Source organism: Suricata suricatta, chromosome 13 (assembly GCF_006229205.1).
Source record: "Suricata suricatta isolate VVHF042 chromosome 13, meerkat_22Aug2017_6uvM2_HiC, whole genome shotgun sequence".
Taxonomy (NCBI): domain Eukaryota; kingdom Metazoa; phylum Chordata; class Mammalia; order Carnivora; family Herpestidae; genus Suricata; species Suricata suricatta.
In genome coordinates, this window is record NC_043712.1 from 66,929,289 (window position 1) to 66,948,187 (window position 18,899).

Below are 18,899 nucleotides of genomic sequence, written 5' to 3' on the forward strand. Positions count from 1 at the left end.
TCCTCCTCGAGGGTTTGGATGGTTTCCTGTCTCACATTCAGGTCCTTCAGCCATTTTGAGTTAATTTTTGTGTATGGTGTAAGAAAGTGGTCTAGTTTCATTCTTCTGCATGTTGCTGTCCAGTTCTCCCACCACCACCTGCTAAAGAGGCAGTCTTTTTTCCATCGCATACTCTTTCCTACTTTGTCAAAAATTAATTGGCCGTACATTTGTGGGCCCAGTTCTGGGTTCTCTATTCTATTCCATTGGTCTATGTGTCTGTTTTTGTGCCAATACCATACTGTCTTGATGATGACAGCCTTGTAGTAGAGGTTAAAGTCTGGGATTGTGATGCCTCCCGTTTTGGTTTTCTTCTTCAATATAACTTTGGCTATTCGGGGTCTTTTGTGGTTCCATATGAATTTGAGGATAGTTTGTTCTAGCTTTGAGAAGAATGTTGGTGCAATTTTGATGGGGATTGCATTGAATGTGTAGATTGCTTTGGGTAGTAATGACATTTTCACAATGTTTATTCTTCCGATCCATAAACAGGGAATGTTTTTCCATTTCTAAAACAGAAATTGAATTAAGAGTCACAGTGTTCACCAGAAAGAACACTAAGCCCAAGCCTGTAGACGGAACATTTTACACACAGTAAGAAGAGAGTAGGAAGAGAAAGAGCTTCAGATGGTACTAATAAAGCCAGGATAATATAGTGCCCCAGAAGCCAAGAGGGTATTTCAAGGAAGTGGTCAATTGTAAATTCTTTAAATGCATTAATCAAAAAGAAAGAGACAGAAGAAATGTATGCAGTAGTGAACCATATCTCTTTTTTGCTAAGCCTTCTTGGGGCTTTCATCTATTGATCACTTTAGTTGAATTAGAGGAAATGAAAATAATACATATGTCCTATCTTCCAAAATCCATTTTACATTCCTCTTTCTGCATGTATGAAAAACTACAGCCTCCTCTCTAGCAATGTCTAGTGTTCATCTGGTGCTCTAGCCAACTTTTGTAACTTTTATTACAGAATACCTCTTAACCCACTGTTTGTGTGTTTGTTTCTTTCTTTCCTTCTTTCTCTGTCTTTCCTTCTTTATTTTTTAATGTTCATTTATTTTGAGAGAGAGAGAGGAAGGAGAAAGAGAGCAGGGCAAGAGCACAGGGGAAGAGCAGAGAGAAAGAAAGAGAATCCCCAAACAGGCTCTGCCAGCTCAGAGAGAGCTCATCATGGGGCTTGATCTCAGCAACCATGACAACACGACCTAAGTTGGATACTTAACTGACTGAGCCACCCAGGTGCCCCGTTAACCCACTATTTCTATAAGTTTCTGCCATACCTTATCATGACAGAAAACAGAAGATGCAGCAGTGATTGTCGCCAACGAGGTGTAATGTAGGTACTCAGAATGACGGCCTTCTTGATGACTGCAATAGTTTAGCTTGGATACTGTTTAGAAGAGGGAAAGGTGATTGGGACAGAACATCATTGATCAAGGCTCCTCCCTTTGTTAACCTTGAAAATGCAAACTTAGGGACTATTTAGAGGTCATCTTGATCTCTTCAAAAGCCTACACCTGTGGGGAGAGCTTCTGGCAAAGATTTTCAAAAGAAATAAACTCAGCCAACCTGTTCCTTTGGCTCTTTGCCCCTTTTATTTTCATCCTTCTTTCTGTGGACACAATACCTATCCTACACCCATAGAGACAAAAGTAACACTAGGGATAGTGAGATCGAATGCAAGGAGCCTAGTTCCTTACTAACATTCTCAAACTACTGCATCAGCCCTGGAGTGCCTACCTCTGGATTTATTTTATAGATATATGTGTGTGTGTGTGTGTGTGTGTGTGTGTGTGTGTGTGTGTGTAAATCCTCTTTTTATTTAGTCACTATCGCTGGATTTTCTGTTGTTTGAAATACAATACTCCTCAGACATTTGATTGTCTGCCTTCCTCACTAGATCATAAGATATCAGCAACCATGTCTATATTTGCTCCCTCTGTAAGATACGAAGCTTTCATAGCAAGTTCTAGAAAACTCAACTCAAAATTGCTTTAAACTATAAGGAAGTTTATTTAATTCACATAATGAGATACAAAAGTGGGATAGACTTAGAGTTGACATAATCCAGGGGCACCTGGCTGGCTCAGTCAATGGAGCATGTGACTCTTGATCTCGGGGTTGTCGGTTCGAGCCCAGCATTGGGTATAGAGATTACTTAAAAATAAAATCTTTATAGACTTTTGGTTCAGTCTCAGTTAAATGTCCACCTCTTGATTTTGATTCAGGTCATGGGATTGAGCCCTGTGTCTGGCTCTGCACTGAAAGCACAAAGCTTGACTGGGATTCTCTCTCTGTTCCATTCCCCTCAAAATAAGCATTTTTAAAAAATCTTACAGAAAAAAGTTGACATAATCCCATTACTTCAGCTCCATTACTCTGCTATTCTCTTTGCCTCCTCCCTGTGTTAACCTCACACACCGGTTGCCCATCAAAAGGATAGCAATTTCACACCTCATATCCAAGCTCAATCATGTCCAGAGGGAGCATGAATCACTTTCTAGAAGTTCTCCTGGAAAAACTTTTCTGGAAACATTCTATACACCTATCTTTGAAATTCACTGGGGTGAGCTGGGAAACATATATGATCCTAACTGAGGCCCTTGCAAGAGGGTAATATTATCCTTAGATGGGTCCAGACCACTCCTGGATTCCTGAACATCAGGATTCTGTTAGGAGGGAAGGAGGGAAAGAATGTTGAGTAGGTAAAGGACTTCCTTTTTGTAATCCGAACACCTTGTACACATCTTAAAAAAATAAACCCACCTACCATGCAAAATTTATACTTTATTTCAACAATAAGCTGAGAAAAGCATGTTTTACTCATTTATACTACTCCTAGTGCTTAACTCAATATCCTGAACATAGTAGGAATTTTTTTCTTTTCTGTCAATGAGAGAAAACAACCTAAATTATATAACCTCCTGGATTCTTTGGCAGATTGCTAGATTTTTCTTGCTAATCAATTTCTTTGACTCCCAAGATTTAGAGCTGCTGGGGTGGACAGGGAAAATCCCCAGTCAACAGACTTACATTTATTCAACAACAGTATTAATGTGCTAGTGCCTTTGTCTGAAAAAGCAAACCATAGTGAAGTCCTTAAAGTTTCTTTTTCTTGCCAAAATGAAGAAACTGGAGGGATGAAGGTGTTCTGCGTCTCTAGGGGCACAGTTCTCAAACTTAAAAATTCCAAATCCTCCCCAAATTTTTCCAATTCCAAGATTCTTTACTGTCAACTCCTAGAGTTGACTCCTGTTATTTTTAATAGGTGATTTTCGAGGTGTGAACATTTCATATTATCCATGGAGAGTTAGGTCTCTGAAGGAGAACAAAAATACTTTGCCTCTATACTAAATTTTCATCACTAGGCAAATGTGGATTATCATTAAACTGACTTGGGTACCTCTCTCCTCAACCTGCTAAAAAGTTTGTTTTTTTTTTTAATAAATTTTCTGGGGCGCCTGGGTGGCTCAGTCGGGTTAAGCGTCCGACTTCAGCTCAGCTCGTGATCTCACAGTTGGTGGGTTCGTGCTCCGCATCAGGCTCTGTGCTGACAGCTGGCTCAGAGCCTGGAGACTGCTTCAGATTCTGTGTCTCCCTCTCTCTGACCCTCCCCTGCTCCTGCTCTCTGTCTCTCAAAAATAATTAAAAACAGAAATAAATTTTAAGTTTATTTACTTATTTTCAGCGACAAAGACAGGGTTGGGGCAGAGAGAGAAAGAGAAACCCAAGCAGGCTCCGCGCTGTCAGCTTAGAGCCTGATGTGGGGCTTGAACACAGAATCTTGAGCTCATGACCTGAGCTGAAACCGACGAGGCGAGTCAGATGCTTAACAGACTAAGCCACCAGGTCCCCCCAAAGTTTTTTTTTTTTAAGTTTGGGGCTATAAGGTGATACTTACTTCCTCCAATAATGTCTCCTCAGTAGGGTCACTAACATAGTCACTACTTGACCCGAATGGTTGGCATTGAGCCTGGTGCCCTAGACTTGGGGATTGATGACAGAGGTTTGAATCTGAACCCAGACCACTGCTCTCACCAGGGACTAACCACTGAACCATACATACAGCTGTCGCAAAACAAGGAACACACCGCCGCTTTTGTCACAGCCAGGGCTAGAAGAGATTCAGTAAGTAAGCACAACTCCTGGCACACAATGTTAAGTTTAATACGCTTGTTCTCTCAACCATTTCTCCAAACTTCCCAACTAATCCTAAACGTCCATATGGCCTCCAAATGGGCCAGGAATTTAGCACAAGAGGCCTGCCTGGGAATTGGGGTTGTGGGGGACCCGCCAACCCGTGTCGCAGCTGGGGGCGACTCAGCCCCCTGTGACGGGACTGGCGCCGTCATGCTCGTCGCGGCCCGGGAGCCCGGATGCCGGGCGTCCCGAGGGCGTCTTGCCCACACTTCGCCCACCAGGGAGAGGCGAGGGGCCGAAGGGAGGGCAAGGCTGCACCGCGCTCGCAGCGCGGCGAGCCACAGTACCACGTGCCCGAAGAGAGGGTGCAAACGTGCACAAAATGGCGGAGTCGTACGCCCGGGCGGGAGGGTGCGCAACGGGCGACCAGCTCCCGCCGGACCCTCCAGGCAGTTTCCCGATCTTCGGAACCGGAAACGGTTTCCAGGCAGGCGCCCGGGCGGGAGTGGGCGGGGCCTCTCTCCCGGAAGCGCCTCAGGCCCCGGTCGGGGCGCGGCCCGTTGGCCTCGGCCAGTTAGCCCCGGAGCTCCCTGGAGGGAGGGGATCCGGAACTCGGCCGCGCTGTCGGCTTTCAGTGCGGCTGGGCGAGGGTGGTACCCCGTTAGGGCAGCGATCTCACGGTGGGTAGGGAAGGAGAGCTGCAGAGGGACCCGCGCCCTTCCCCGGCTCGGGGAGGGAAGCGAGTTTGGCCAGCCGGCGGGTGAAGTTCCCCAGTCCCAAAGGGAGGGGCGGGATGGACGGGCCCCTTCCTCCCAGGGAGTCCGCAAAGTTCATTGCAGAGAACAGTCGGGACGTGTTCATTGACGGCGGAGGCGTGCGGAGGGTGGCCAAGCTGCTGCTCGCCAAGGCCTCGGGGCCCGAGCTGTGCCTGGGCGGCTGGAAGGCCCTTCACGAGCTGAATCCCAGGGCGGCCGACGAGGCCGCGGTCAACTGGGTGTTCGTGACGGACACGCTCAACTTCTCTTTCTGGTCGGAGCACGAGGAGCACAAATGTCTGGTGGGGTACAAGGGGAAAACGTACAGCGGGTACTGGTCCCTGTGTGCCGCGGTCAACAGAGCCCTCGACGAAGGTTGGTGCCCCTGGTCAGACCTGCAGCCTGTGAGGTTTCGGTTCAGCGGGAGGGTCCCGAGGAGCGGTCCGGCGTCTGGGGTTAATGCGGCGAACTTGAAGTTCATCGTTGCTTAAAGTGAAGCAGTTCTTCTCTGTTTAAAATAAAAAGTGTGAGAAGAGGCCGGCGGTAAGTCCTTACTCAGCGAGAAATGATCCCAATGTTTATCAGCAGCACAGCTAAGTATAAAAGTCAGTTTTCTAAAGAACGCCACATTGATGACATCTGAAGAACAAAGGGACACATATTGTAACATTTTATGCAGTCAAAATACATCTGATGTAGTATGACGGTGGTTAGAAACGGGTGAATAAATACAGACGGGTAAATAAATGAAGGGTATGCTTCTGATTTTTAAGTTCTTCATCCACTTTTCGTGCGTTCCTGTAACACTCGTTTGCTCTCCTTAGTGTATGTTGTACAAGCTGGGGTCTAATGAATACAGAAGTATGACATTTTTTCTCTGCGTTTCTTTTCTCCCGAAGGGATACCGATAACTAGTGCTTCCTACTATGCCTCAGTGACCCTGGATCAGGTTCAGCACATATTCCGTTCTGACACAGACGTTCCCATGCCTTTGATAAAAGAAAGGCATCGGATTCTTAATGAAACCGGGAAAATTCTGCTTGAGAAGTTTGAAGGCTCTTTTCTTAACTGTGTCCGAAAAAGTGAAAGAAGCGCTCAGAAGTTAATGCAGCTGGTAGTTGAAAACTTTCCTTCTTACAGAGATGTGACTCAGTATGAGGTGAGTTGCTTCTGTTGGAGATTTTAGAATTCTTAATTATCTTTTCATAGTTAACTCTTTTGCTTCCAGAACTACTTTTGAGAATAAACACTTTTTAAAAAAAGATTTTTTAAAATAGTTTATTTATTTTTGAGATAGAGACAGAGCAAAAGTGGGCAAGGGGCAGAGAGAGAGGGAGACACAGAATCCAAAGCAGGCTCCAGGCTCTGAGCTGTCAGGACAGAGCCCGACATGGGGCTCAAACCCACAAACTCTGAGATCATGACCTGAGCCAAAGTCGGATGCTTAACTGACTGAGCCCCCCAGGCATCCCGAGAATAAACATTTAAAAGTTGAAGTTCCTTCCTTGTGGACAAGGAACAGAATTGCTAAGTAGTGTTTCAAAGAGGTTACTTCTTTTATGTTTTCTAATTAGTGTGTTTCCCTTATTCTTTTGTTCTTTTCTCTTTATAAAATGTTTCAAACCTAAAAAACACTGGATCTTCAATATGATGTTGCTACTCAGGAATAATGAGAACTAGAACTTCCAAAAATTTAGTTCATTGGATGAAAATCAGAAAGTATTTCTAAATTCTCTCTAATAAAAAAGATTTTTTTTGCAGTTCTAATGTATATAACATACTGTTGTGTTTTCTTTTTCACAGAGTACTTTAACAGTGTTATTTTCTTTATTTCCTTTAAATGCGTGTACTTTTAAAACGGTTACTATTCGGTATACCCTCCCAGTGTACACCTAGAATCTGTTTTTGGAAAATTCCTTTTTTTATGTTTATTTATTTTTGAGAGAGAGAGAGACCATGCACACTTACAAGTGGGGGAGCGGCAGGGGGGAGAGAGAGAGGGAGAGAGAGAGAGAGAGAGAGACAGAGACACACACACACACACAGAATCTGAAGCAGACTTCAGGCTCTGAGCTGTTAGCACAGAGCCTGACATGGGGCTCGAACTCATGAACTGTGAGATCATGAACTGAGCTGAAGTCGGACACTCAACTGAGCCACCAAGACGCCCCTGTTTTTGTAAAATTCTTTTAGAATTTGTTGTCATTGTGTATTTTTTGTATATTTTATTTTAAAAGTTGAAGTTCCTTCCTTGTGGACAAGGAGCAGAATTGCTAAGATATAGAATATATATATCTGATATAGAAGCGAAAGCAACCTCAGAGGAATCACATAATATAAATCTGTTGAATAAGTTAATGAATGCTTAAGTCATATTCACATATTTATGCTACCCTTTTGAAATCACAATTCAACTAACAGTTACCAATAATATTGTTTAAATCACTCTTTATGATTTACAGAGTGTTTGCACATACACTCTCATTTGATCCACAGAAGAGCTCTGTGGGGCCTAAGTACAAGGATCATTATTGTCCTGTTTGCAGACCAAGAACCAAAGTCTAAACAGAAAGGTTAACTGGTTTATTTTATTTCCTTTAGTCAGGAGATAAATAGCCAGCTTTTCAATTCTCCTGTAAAGTGAGAGATGCCTGATTATTTATGTATGTGAAGAGTCCCTTTTTGGTGGGGGGTGGGAGGGGTTAAGATTCTTTTAACTGCAAGTGACAGACACAAAACTATATAAAGTTTAAGCAAAATGAAGATTTGGGGCTACTTATTAGGGATAGAAACATCTAGGATCAGGGACTGAGTACCATCAGGATTCAGTCCCTCCTTTTTGGTTCTTTTTGGCTCCATATTTCTCTGACTGCAGGCTGCCTTTCTCCATGAAATAGAAAAGGTTCATGAATTTTGCATCCTATTGCTTCAACCACCAGAGAGAGTGGGGGAGAGGTAGACACCCTTCCTCAGGTACCATCTAAAATCCCTGGGCAAACGCTGATTGAATCGCATGGATTGTGACCAGTTAATCAGGTGTGGCTGCAGCGGCTGTGGGCTGTGGGCGGGGCAGAGGCCGGTCCTAGAAAAGAAGCCCGGGGCCACTGCTGAATTTCATTTTGTTCTGACTAAGCATTTTGCTAATGCAGCTTACATTGAGATTTATCTTTGTCTTTAAAGTGTGTCATTTCAGCCTTTTTAAAAAGAAATAGAGGTTCATCCTTCAGGTCATCTGAATGTACAAGTGTATAAACGAAATCAAACTGCTACTCCGGTGGCTAAGAATCCGTGTATTCCAGAACTGACATGGTCGTGGCAGAAGGGCTAAGAGTAAACTTAACATGACTTCAGGATGGAATAAATCCAGGTCATCATACAGTTTGTTTGCTTTGAAGTTGTCATGAGTTTTTGTTTTTGTTGAAGAAGGAATAAACTTTTTTTGTAGCTTATAAAACCGATTTTCTATTTTATTTACAGCACAGTTTGCTTTGCTGAAAAGCTGAACTTTTTAAAAAGATTTATTTTAAAATGAATATTAGTACTAATGAGCGCCTGGGTGGCTCAGTTGGTTAACTGTCCGACTTCGGCTCAGTTCATGATCTCATGGTTCATGGGTTCAAGCCCCACATCAGGCTCTGTGCCAACAGCTCAGAGCCTGGAACCTGTTTTCAGATTCTGTGTCTCCCTCTCTCTCTGACCCTCCCTTGCTCATGCTGTATCTCTCAAAAATAAAACATTAAAAAAATTTTTTTTAATTAAAAGGTTTATTTATTTATTTTGAGAGAGTGAGAGAGAGTACCAGCGCACAAGCACCCACACATGTGCTGGCAGGGGAGGGGCAGAGCAAGAGGGAGACCATCCCAAGCAGGCTACCCGCTGTCTGCCCAGAGCCATCCATGAGCTATGAGATCATGACCTGAGCTGAAATCAAGATCTTGAGAGTCAGCTGACTGCACCACCAAGATGTCCCTCAGTTTTTAAAAATTGTACCAGGACATAGATTGATTTTAAGGCTGATATATTTCATTTTATTTATTTATTAAAAAAGTATTTTTACATTTTATTTATTTTTGAGAAACAGAGAGAGACAGAGCGTGAACAGGGGAGGGGCAGAGAGAGAAAGAGACAGGAATCTGAAGAGGCTCCAGGCTCTGAGCTAGCGGTCAGCATAGAGCCCGACGAAGGGCTTGAACCCACAAACCGTGAGATGATGACATGAGCCAAAGTTGGACGCTCAACTGACTGAGCCACCCAGGCACCCCAAGGCTGATATATTTTAAGATGAATATTAGTACCTGAACCATTTCCCATCAGTACTTATTTCTAAAATATATTCTTATAGGGGCACCTGGTGGCTCGGTTGGTTAACGGCTGCCTTTGGCTCTGGTCATGGTCTTGCGGTTCATAAGTTCAAGCTCTACACTGGGCTCTGTGCTGACAGCTCAGAGCCTGGAGCCTGCTTCGGATTCTGTGTCTCCCTCTCTTTCTGCTCCTCCCCTGCGCGTACTCTGTCTCTCTCTCTCTAAAAAATAAACATTTAAAAAATTATAAAAAAGTAAAGTAAAATACATTCTTATAGAAAAATCCCCAAAATGTAATAAAAACCACACTTAAGGATTCTGACACTTTCTTAAAGGAGTATTATATTTTTTCATTTTTTTCCCCAAAAGATTGTCATTAGTGTTACCCAAAAGCAGCATTTCCTATGATTTCTAACATGATACTGAGCACACAGTGGGTGCTCACTAAATGCTTTGATTATACATAAATAGAGTCATCTGAGTGTCTCAGTCAGTTGAGCATCTGACTTTTTTTTTTTTTAGAGAGAGAGAGAAAGAGCGTGAATAGGGAAGGGGTAGAGAGAAAAGTGAAAAGTGAGAGAATCTGAAGCAGGCTCCAGGCTCCAGGCTGTCAGCACAGAGCCTGACACGGGGCTCAAACTCACGAGCCATGAGATCATGACCTGAGCCAAAGTCTGACACTTAACAGACTGAGCCACCCCAGCGCCCTGAATGTTGGGATTCTTGATTTCCACTCAGGTCCTGATCCCAGGGTTGTGGGATGAAACCCTGTGTTGTGCTTGGTATGGAGCCTACCTAAGAATTTCTCTCTCTCTCTCTGTCCCTCTTGTCCACTTGTACTCGCTGTCTCTCTCTAAAGTAAAAATAAGTAACATAAAAAATAAAAGATACATAAATAATAAGCAGTGCCTGGGGCATGCAGTTCTTGATCTTGGGGTTTTAAGTTTGAGCCCTTCGTTGGGTGTGGAGATTACTTAAAAGTAAAATCTTCAGGGGCGCCTGGGTGGCTCAGTCGGTTAAGCCTCTGGCTTTGGCTCAGGTCAGATCTCACGTTCGTGGGTTCAAGCCCCGTGTCAGGCTCTGTGCTGACAGCTAGCACAGAGCCTGGAGCCTGCTTCTGGTTCTGTGTCTCCTTCTCTCTCTGCCCCTCCCCCTCTCATGCTCTGTCTCTCTCTGTATCAAAAATAAACAAAACATTTAAAAAAAAAAGTAAAATCTTCAAAAGTTAATTAATTAAATAAAAGATACATAAATAATTGAAGTACTTTGGGAATTCCAAATCTTGAAGAATTCTGGACCTTTTGGAACTACCTTTGAAATTTAAAAAGTGTTAAAATCAAATGTAGGTTTTTATTCATGTTTTAGAATTTTCTAATTGCAAGAGTAAGATGTGTTTATTGTAGCTCTGAAAAGTAGAGAGTAGCCTCTATTCTACCAAGAGCTAACCACTGTTCACAGTTTGGCCTTTCTATGTGTGTGTGTGTGTGCGAATGTCTGTACCTATGGGAGGGGGACAGTTGGGATCATGCTGTATAAACTTTTAAAATTCAACATATGAACATATTTTCTATGTCAATAATCCTTTCACAGCACAGTTTTTTCCATTTTTTAAAATATATTTTTAAGAGAGAAAAAAGCATGAATGGGGGAGGGGCAGAGAGAGAATCCCAAGCAAGCTCCATGCTGGCAGCACGGAGCCTGATGTGGGGCTCGAACCCATAAACCGTGAGATCATGACCTGATGAAGTTAGATGCTTAACCGACTGAGCCACCCAGGTACCACCCCCCAAGTACCATTTTTAATGAGTTCACAGTATCCCACTGTATGGATGTCCAATCCCATATTTATTTCCCCAACTATTTTACCACAGTAATTATATTGGATACACAGTTTTGTTTTTTAAATTGGATTTTATGTCTTGTTTCCAGTTGTATTTGATAATAAGCAACACTGCACAATAGTTTAACCCTCGTAATTATTTTGTTAGAATGGAATCCTAGTGGTGGAATTGCTGAGTCAGAGCATGGCCTGGATTTTCAGACTTGTGATACATAAAAATGCTAACGGTTCTCCAGAAAGATAACAAAGATGTCAGCAGCAGCAGATGAGCGTGCCCTGCTCGAACCCCTTCCTCATAACATGGTTATGGTTTTGGTTGCTCTGTTTTTAAGTCTTTGGTAAACTGCATAAAATAGTCATAATTGTTTTTCATGTGTATTTATTTACTGCGATTATCATTTGTGTTTTTAAACATTATAAACAAACAGATAAAATTAGAAAATTTAAATGCAGACAGATTTAGATCAGTGATTTCCCAACCTGGCTGTATTCCAGGATCAGACAAGAAGCTTTACAATTCAGACCCTGTATATGTACTTCCAAAGCAACTCTGATTTAGCGTATTTGGTAACTTTGTAAAAGTCCTGATGAAGTCATTGCTTTCCTGAGGTGATAGTCTTTACCCTGACATACTGATAAATATACATGAAAACAAGAACTTTTTTGATACTTTAATCAGTAACATTTTATGTTGCTCTTAAGCATTTGTAATTCTTTTTTTTAATGTTTTATTTATTTTTAAGAGAGAGAGACAGAGCATGAGTGGGGAGGGGCAGAGAGAGGGAGACACAGAATCCAAAGCAGGCTCCAGGCTCTGACCTGTCAGCACAGAGCTCAACGCGGGGCTCGAACCCACGAACATGAGATCATGACCTGAGCTAAAGTCGGGGGCTTAACCGCCGAACCACCCAGGAGCCCCAGCATTTGTAATTCTTGACCTTTCTCAATTGTTCATGATAAATTTGTTGAAGAAAATCACCTCATAGTCATAGATTCTTTTTTTCATTGTTAATTTTTAGAAATAACTATTTTGAAAATATTCACAAAGAAATATTATTAGAACACATAGGGAATTGTTATTTTGGATTTGCTGGTATGTTTAGTGTTATCAATTAGTATTTAGGGATGAAGAATTTGATTACTAAAGTTATTTGATTGCTAAAACCATATCAGCTTGTTAAGAAAGTGTTTTATCAATGACTTGAATTTACTTTTAGATTCCTTGCTTGAATCTTGTTTTTTATTTTTGTTTTTCTTTTTCATTTTAAGGGTATGTAACATAATCTTTGTGATATCCTGGTCGGCTACCATGGAAACGATGGTTATGATGTGACAATTTATGTTCTCTTAGATGCTAGCACCAATTTTGTTACATAAGTCTGGTTCTTGTATTTTTCTAGTTTGATCTATGAATATTGTTAAAAAGAATGGATAATAGCTTCTATCTATTACAGAAAACATGATGTAATGTCGATACATAATTACATACATACATAAATTACAGAAACATGATCATATGTCTGATACATAATTTTATTTTGGGTTTATTTATTTATTTATTTTTAATTTTTTAAAATGTTTTATTTATTTATTAGACAAAGAGAGACAGAGCATGAGCGGAGAGGGGCAGAGAGAGAGGAAGACACGAAATCGAAAGCAGGCTCCAGGCTCTGAGCTGTCAGTACAGAGCCTGATACAGGGCTCGAACCCACAAACGTGAGATCATGAACTGAGCTGAAGTCGGAGGCTTAACTGGCTGAGCCACCCAGGCGCCCCTGGGTTTTACTTTAAAATTTTTTTGTGTTTAATTTTTTTAATGGTTTTATTTATTTTGAGAAAGAGAGCATGTGGACGAGTGAGGGAGGGGCCCAGAAAGGGAGAGTGAGAATCCCAAGCAGGCCCACACAGTCAGCACAGACCCTAAGAAGGCTCCACACTGTAAGCACAGATCCCAATGTGGGGCTCAGTCACGCAAACTGAAATGATGACCTGAGACCAAGAGTCAGATGCTTAACCAACTGAGCCACCCAGGTGCCCCCACAATTTTATTTTGTATATTAAATTTTATGTCTTGCTTGTTAATACACTAGACTTGAGTATAAATCTAGTTCCCAAATGTAAGTCCAGTCCATAATTGACAGCCTGTCATCTTTTGATAGGTTTGGGAATTTTATTCCAGATGATGTAGGGATACTTCTTAATGGTGATTTGTTCCCTCCAGCATTCAATTTAATTTACAGACTTTACATCATGCCAAAAAATGAGCATATGTGTTTGTCCTGGAAAACAAAATACTGAGTTTCTTAAAGGTGGCTATAAACACTTTCCTTAGTAAAAGTAGGTCTGGATTGATTGCAGTGGGTATACCTTAAAGTTAGGCAATGTTATTTCTCACTGGGACAAAATATCATTGGAGGTGTTTTTTTTGGTTTTGTTTTGGGTTTTTTTTTTGCTTGTAATTAAAGGAATCTTTTATTATCAATAATCCTAAGGAATTTTTACTTGGAGCCTGTCCTTGAAGAATTTAATTTCACTTTTTACTTACTTATTTCATTTATTAAAATATTCTCCTAGGTGGTCAGGACAAATTTTGGGAGCCAGTAATACTGGTTATTTTCCATTAGCAGATAAGCAGTTATAAAAGATGATTTGAGATTATTACCTGTGGTATTAGGACTAGGAGTAGAGTTTAATTATCTGTGTTTTTTCATAGTTTACACTGATCTGTAGTTGTACTTCTATAGAGAATCTTTTAGTTAAAGTATAACCCACTATGCTATAATGCATAGTTAAATTTGTTTCTTCTGTGTATAAATATAATTAGAAGTTAATTTTGTTCTTTGGGCTTACGTATTGATTTTGACTTTCCAGAAATGTAGGCTTGATAAATGTTGTCCGTTGAGCATTTATGTCTTTATCTCTGAAGTAAGTTAATCTTACTATCTGAAAGGCAACAGTTAAAAAATGACTGTTGTGATTCTCTTCAGAGGGGAGTTTAAAGATGATTGTTTTCTTCTTTATGCTCTTCTGTATTTTACACAATTAATGTGAATGATGCTCCAATCAGAAAAATTTAAGAAAGCATCTAAATAAGTACTGCATAGCCGTTAAAAGGAATAGGCAGGTGTTTTATAGTGACACAGAAATATGCATATGAAGTAATGCCATTGAAAAAGAACACTAAATAATACCACAATTACTGCCGTTGTGTTTTATGTGCCTTGAGAAACATAGGAAGTAAATTTGGAGTGAAAGAGATAATTTAATATTTATTAGACTTCCTTTTTTTTTCCTAGTGAAGGTCTATAAATTCTCACCAACAGTAAAATTATTGCACCCTTGAAAAATGTTTTCAATTTTTTTTATTGCCTACATAAAGCTTTCAGCATACCCAGGTAGCATTTATATTCTTTTCATTCATCAGGGGAAACCAATTTCTTTTTACAAACGGGCCCAAATCCTCGTGGCAGATACGTGGAGTGTGTTAGAGGGAAAAGGAGACGGCCGCTTTCCGGACATCTCCAGTATCACCATGTTCGCGGACTACAGACTTCCTCAGCTTCTCGTTCACCTGGGAGCCCTGAAGTACTCCGAGGGGCTCCTGGAGAAGCTTCGCAGAGGTTTGCCAACTTAATTAAGACCTTTGTTATCTAGTTTCTTTCATAGAAGTTCTCCTTTCCTTAAATGAAAAAAGAGCACTGTTTATTGCTAAAAGCACATAGAAAGGAAAATGCTAGGGTAATTGAAATACAGAGAAAATTGCTTTTTGTTGTTGTTTACCCTGTGGAATATGGATATGGTGGGAACTTGTGCTGTTTGGACATTGTAGTTTCAGGGCCTTGCAGGAAAATGAAACCCAGATTCCGGTGACAGGAGGGTGTGCAGCAGCGTCCGCCAGGCGCGGTGTGGGAAGAGTGATAGGTGGTGAAGAGCACACGCCCCGTGAAGTCTAAGGCGGGCGGAGAGACAGCAGGGGACATCAAGTCGGGGGGCTCCAAGTCTGCCACGGCCTTGCCTTGCACGAGTCACTCACTTTGTAAGGCCCATTTATTTACAGTATCGGATTTGATTATCCATTCTCGAGAGTGGCAGCTTTTATTATAATAGATGAGTACAGAGAATTGTGTTTGTGTGAAAATTAGCTTTTTGGATTTTTAAAATTTTTAAAAATATTTATTTATTTTTGAGAGAGAGCGTGCATGGGAGAAGGACGGGGGGGGGTGGCGCAGAGGGTCTGAAGCAGGCTCTGCGCTGACAGCAGAGAGCCCGACTCGAAGCTCGAACTCATGAACCGTGAGATCATGACTTGAGCTGAAGTTGAAGAGTTAACTGACTGAGCCCACCCAGCTTTTTGTGTTTTAAACATTTCTTTTATCAGAAAAATAATTACATAATTATGTAACTTTCATATTAATTTCTCCTTGGGGTGCAATATTTTCAGCTTCTCTTTATGTTTTTTCTTCTCTTTATTTTTAAAAGCAAGTAGTTTTAATGCCTGACTAATTTTCTCTTGTGAAACAAATGTCCATCACCCCAAACAGGAGAAACACACTGAAGCGGTCAGGGCTGCTTTTCCACGCCGCCGTTGCAGCTGGTCTGTTCTCGGTGTGTACGCCGCTCGCCCCTATGCGGGAACAGTCTCGCCTGGTTTCCCTCACCCAAATTCTTTTTTCCGGCTCAGATCCTATACACCCGCAGAGGCTTGGCTCACACGCTGCCGCCGGCACCTAGCTTTTCCCAGCTCTTCCTGCTTCGCCCATCTCCTTGAGTGTGTGTAGCACCCAGTTGTCTCTGCTGCTGTGAGGAAAACCGTGGCGAGGAGGGGCCCTGGCGGCGCCCCCTGAGGCCGTTCCCAGGCGTCCCGCTGCGGCTGGCCAGCTTCTGACAGGCTGCTCTTTCCTCCTTAGCCAGCCTGACACAGCGCCAGCTAACCTCTCTCCTCTTGGTTTATTTAAGCAAAGATGGATTTGTTTCAAAAAGTACCTCACTAGCAAACTAGAGGAGAAACAAACTACGCACAAAGGAGTACACACTAGTACAGTACACTGAGTTTTAAGAACGATCTTAAGTGAAATCTAGAACCAGGTAGCTTGACTAGGTGAGGTAGAACCTTCTTTAATATCTTTTTTTTTTAAATAAATGTAGTCTCTTCATTCTATTTTAGTATGAATTTAGGTGTTTTTCTTGTCCATTTTATCTTTACCCCGTCTTCATCAAAGACATATTTTTTAACCAATTATAGTTACAGACAGTGCAGTTTGGCTAAAGTTAAATTCTTCACTGTGATTCTAGGGCTGACACTAGTCATGGTATTGAGGCCTTATCTTAACTTGATTCCATCTGCAGAGATCCAGTTTACAAGTAAGGGCACTTTCACATGTACCAGGAGTTAAAATTTGAATCTGACTTTTTGGGGGACACAGTTCAACATAGTTATTTATTGGATAGAATAGACATAAGTAACACCATCTTTTTTTTTTTTTTTAACGTTGTTTCGTTTTTGGGAGACAGAAACAGTGCAAACAGGGGCGGGGTAGAGAGAGAGGGAGACAGAGAATCCGAAGCAGGCTCCAGGCTCTGAGCTGTCCGCACAGAGCCCAGTGGTAGGGCTTGAATTCCCAAGCTGTGAGATCATGACCTGAGCTGACATCTGACACAAATGACTGAGCCACCCAGATGCCCCAACAATGTTCATTTTTCAAAGGGGGAAGGAAATATTGTTTTTTTGGTCCCCTTGGAGTCCTCCAAATTTTGCAATATTTTTTTTCCTGGCTATCAAACCCAATTTTAGATCCTTTGTTTTCAGGAGTTTAATAATCTTGCCATCATATTTTTAAATTTATAGTTACCCCATATTCATTTAGCAAATATTTATTGGGGATCTAGTATGTGCAAAGTGCTATGCTGGGTCCCAGGAATATTGGGACAAGCCAGACGTGGTCCTTGCCCTTGTGGAACTTGTAATTTTGAATTAATGCCTATTTTAGAAGTGGAGTAAACTCTACGTAGATTTTATATCACTGACTTTAGTACTTCCTGCTCTGTTTTTTCCCCTCTCACAGGAGAAATGCTCTCATATGGGAATAGACAAGAGGTGGAAATCAGAGGGTGCTCACTTTGGTGTGTTGAGCTGATCCGGGATTGTCTTCTGGAGCTTATTGAAAAAAAGGGTGAAAAAACCAGTGGAGAGATCAATTCCATTCTTCTGGATTATTACTTGTGGGACTACGCCCGTGACCACAGGGAAGATATGAAGGGAATTCCTTTTCATCACACGCGTTGCATTTATTACTGAACCAAAATGTAAACTGATCCAACGAAAACTCCTTGCATTTCTTTATCCCATAATCATTTGTACAGTTGTGCCTTGATATTAAGAGAGGGTGGCAGAGGTTATAGAGACAAGAAAATTGATTGCCCAGTTTCACTTAAAAATTGTCTCCTGACGTATCATTCTGTATTTCCAACTTTGCCTTCCTGTTGAGTTTTGGTCATATTTTCTCTTTCTGTGATCACATGACAGGAATGTGAAGGAACCGTAATGCTTTCTTTAGATCTCAGATTTCTTAAAATGAATCATGCCTTATAATGTGATTACTCTTCAGTGATAATATTTCATCCATGTAATTGGTATTTTTTCTCAGGGTGTAGTAGTTTCCTATCTGCCTTAATCACGTGATATGACGAGGGGTGGGGGGGAGGGTCCTTGCTGTATGAATGCTGCTGCTCATGTGCAACTCAGTCTTGACAGCTTATTTTAAATGTTTTATTGGTATTGACAGTGGGTTTTGTATATAGTGATTTCAGCTTAGGATATCTGTGCAAATTTCTTTCTTTTTCAAAATAACTATGATGAAACTGAATAAAGATTTGAAAATTTTTTCTGAAGCCTGGAATGGATTATTTCATTAAAATGGAATTTACTACATATAATTTTCAAAGGTTTACAGCAGATTTGATTATTTCCTTTATGTTACAGAAATCTCAGTGTCTACCAAGCACTCACTCACTTCCCACCTTCACCCCGCCTTCCTTCCAACACACTCTTGATTTCTGTTAGTTACCAACCTTGTCAGCTAGCTCACCGTGACTGTGTGTGGAGAAAAAGACCAGCTTCCCCAAGCCCTTTACTGCCATCTGCTGACAACTGATCATAATAACCTTACAAGTGGCAATGAGTGAAGGTGACACCCCCCCCTCCCCCCCCCGCAACTCCCCTCTGTGTGTGCCACACAACCATGCTCCACTGTAAGTAGTGCTCCGCCTCTATCCCTCCCTCCCACCCGGGAAAGGTGATCCCCGCCCCATTTCCACAGGCAGACCCTGACTTAATATGAATGGTTTATTCCTGAGATCCTATTCTCTGCCTGTGAGTGCTTTAGTAATGGTGTCTAATCTCATTCTGGCCAGAGACATCAGAGGGGAAGGCCTCAGGGAAGCTTCTGGAAAAAGACTTCTTCACTTTGAAGAAAGAGATCTAGGAGAAGGTCCCCCTTCCTCTGAGCAGACGCTGCAGTAGCCATTGTGTGGAGCCAGAGCCCTGCTCCCCCTGCCCTTCCCAGACCTGGCCTGGCTAGGGACGTCCTTTCTGAGATAATAAACACATGACAGGGGCACCTGGGTGGCTCAGTCGGTTAAGCCTCCAACGTCGGCTCAGGTCATGGCCTCCCTGTTAGTGAGTTCAAGCCCTGCATCGGGCTCTGAGCTGGAGCCTGCTTCGGATTGTGTGTGTCTCTCTCTCTGCTCCTTCCCTTCTCTCTGCCCCTCCCCCTCTCATGCTCTGTCTCTCTGTCTCAAAAATAAATAAAACATTTAAAAAAAATT

The 18,899-nt window shown here is 41.8% G+C and overlaps 1 protein-coding gene across 4 annotated transcripts; it reads left to right on the plus strand.

Moving 5' to 3' along the window:
• Positions 1 to 4,469: 4,469 nt before the first annotated feature.
• Positions 4,470 to 17,963, plus strand: C13H9orf64 (chromosome 13 C9orf64 homolog). Of its 4 annotated transcripts, XR_003902049.1 has the most exons (5): positions 4,683 to 5,309; positions 5,834 to 6,093; positions 14,500 to 14,695; positions 14,911 to 15,111; positions 17,138 to 17,227. XR_003902049.1 is itself a non-coding variant. In XM_029920742.1 (4 exons), exons 2-4 carry the CDS (start codon positions 5,920 to 5,922, stop codon positions 17,368 to 17,370), a joined length of 603 nt encoding a protein of 200 aa, XP_029776602.1. In that variant the 5' UTR covers positions 4,470 to 4,666; positions 5,834 to 5,919; the 3' UTR covers positions 17,371 to 17,963. The 4 variants fall into 4 exon arrangements, 3 of the variants coding, with proteins under 3 accessions (XP_029776602.1, XP_029776600.1, XP_029776601.1); XM_029920742.1 differs by lacking the exons at positions 4,683 to 5,309; positions 14,911 to 15,111 and adding an exon at positions 4,470 to 4,666 and having other exon boundaries at positions 17,138 to 17,963; XM_029920740.1 differs by lacking the exon at positions 14,911 to 15,111 and having other exon boundaries at positions 4,689 to 5,309; positions 17,138 to 17,963.
• The last annotated feature ends 936 nt before the right edge of the window (positions 17,964 to 18,899 follow it).

What these genes read in the sequence shown, in the direction of transcription:
- C13H9orf64 (XM_029920740.1), top strand. Translation starts at nt 4,973, where the DNA reads ATGGACGGGCCCCTTCCTCCCAGGGAGTCCGCAAAGTTCATTGCAGAG. An exon ending in CAACAGAGCCCTCGACGAAG is followed by an intron (nt 5,310 to 5,833) that starts GTTGGTGCCCCT and finishes TTTCTCCCGAAG; the next exon opens with GGATACCGATAACTAGTGCT. An exon ending in GAGATGTGACTCAGTATGAG is followed by an intron (nt 6,094 to 14,499) that starts GTGAGTTGCTTC and finishes TTCATTCATCAG; the next exon opens with GGGAAACCAATTTCTTTTTA.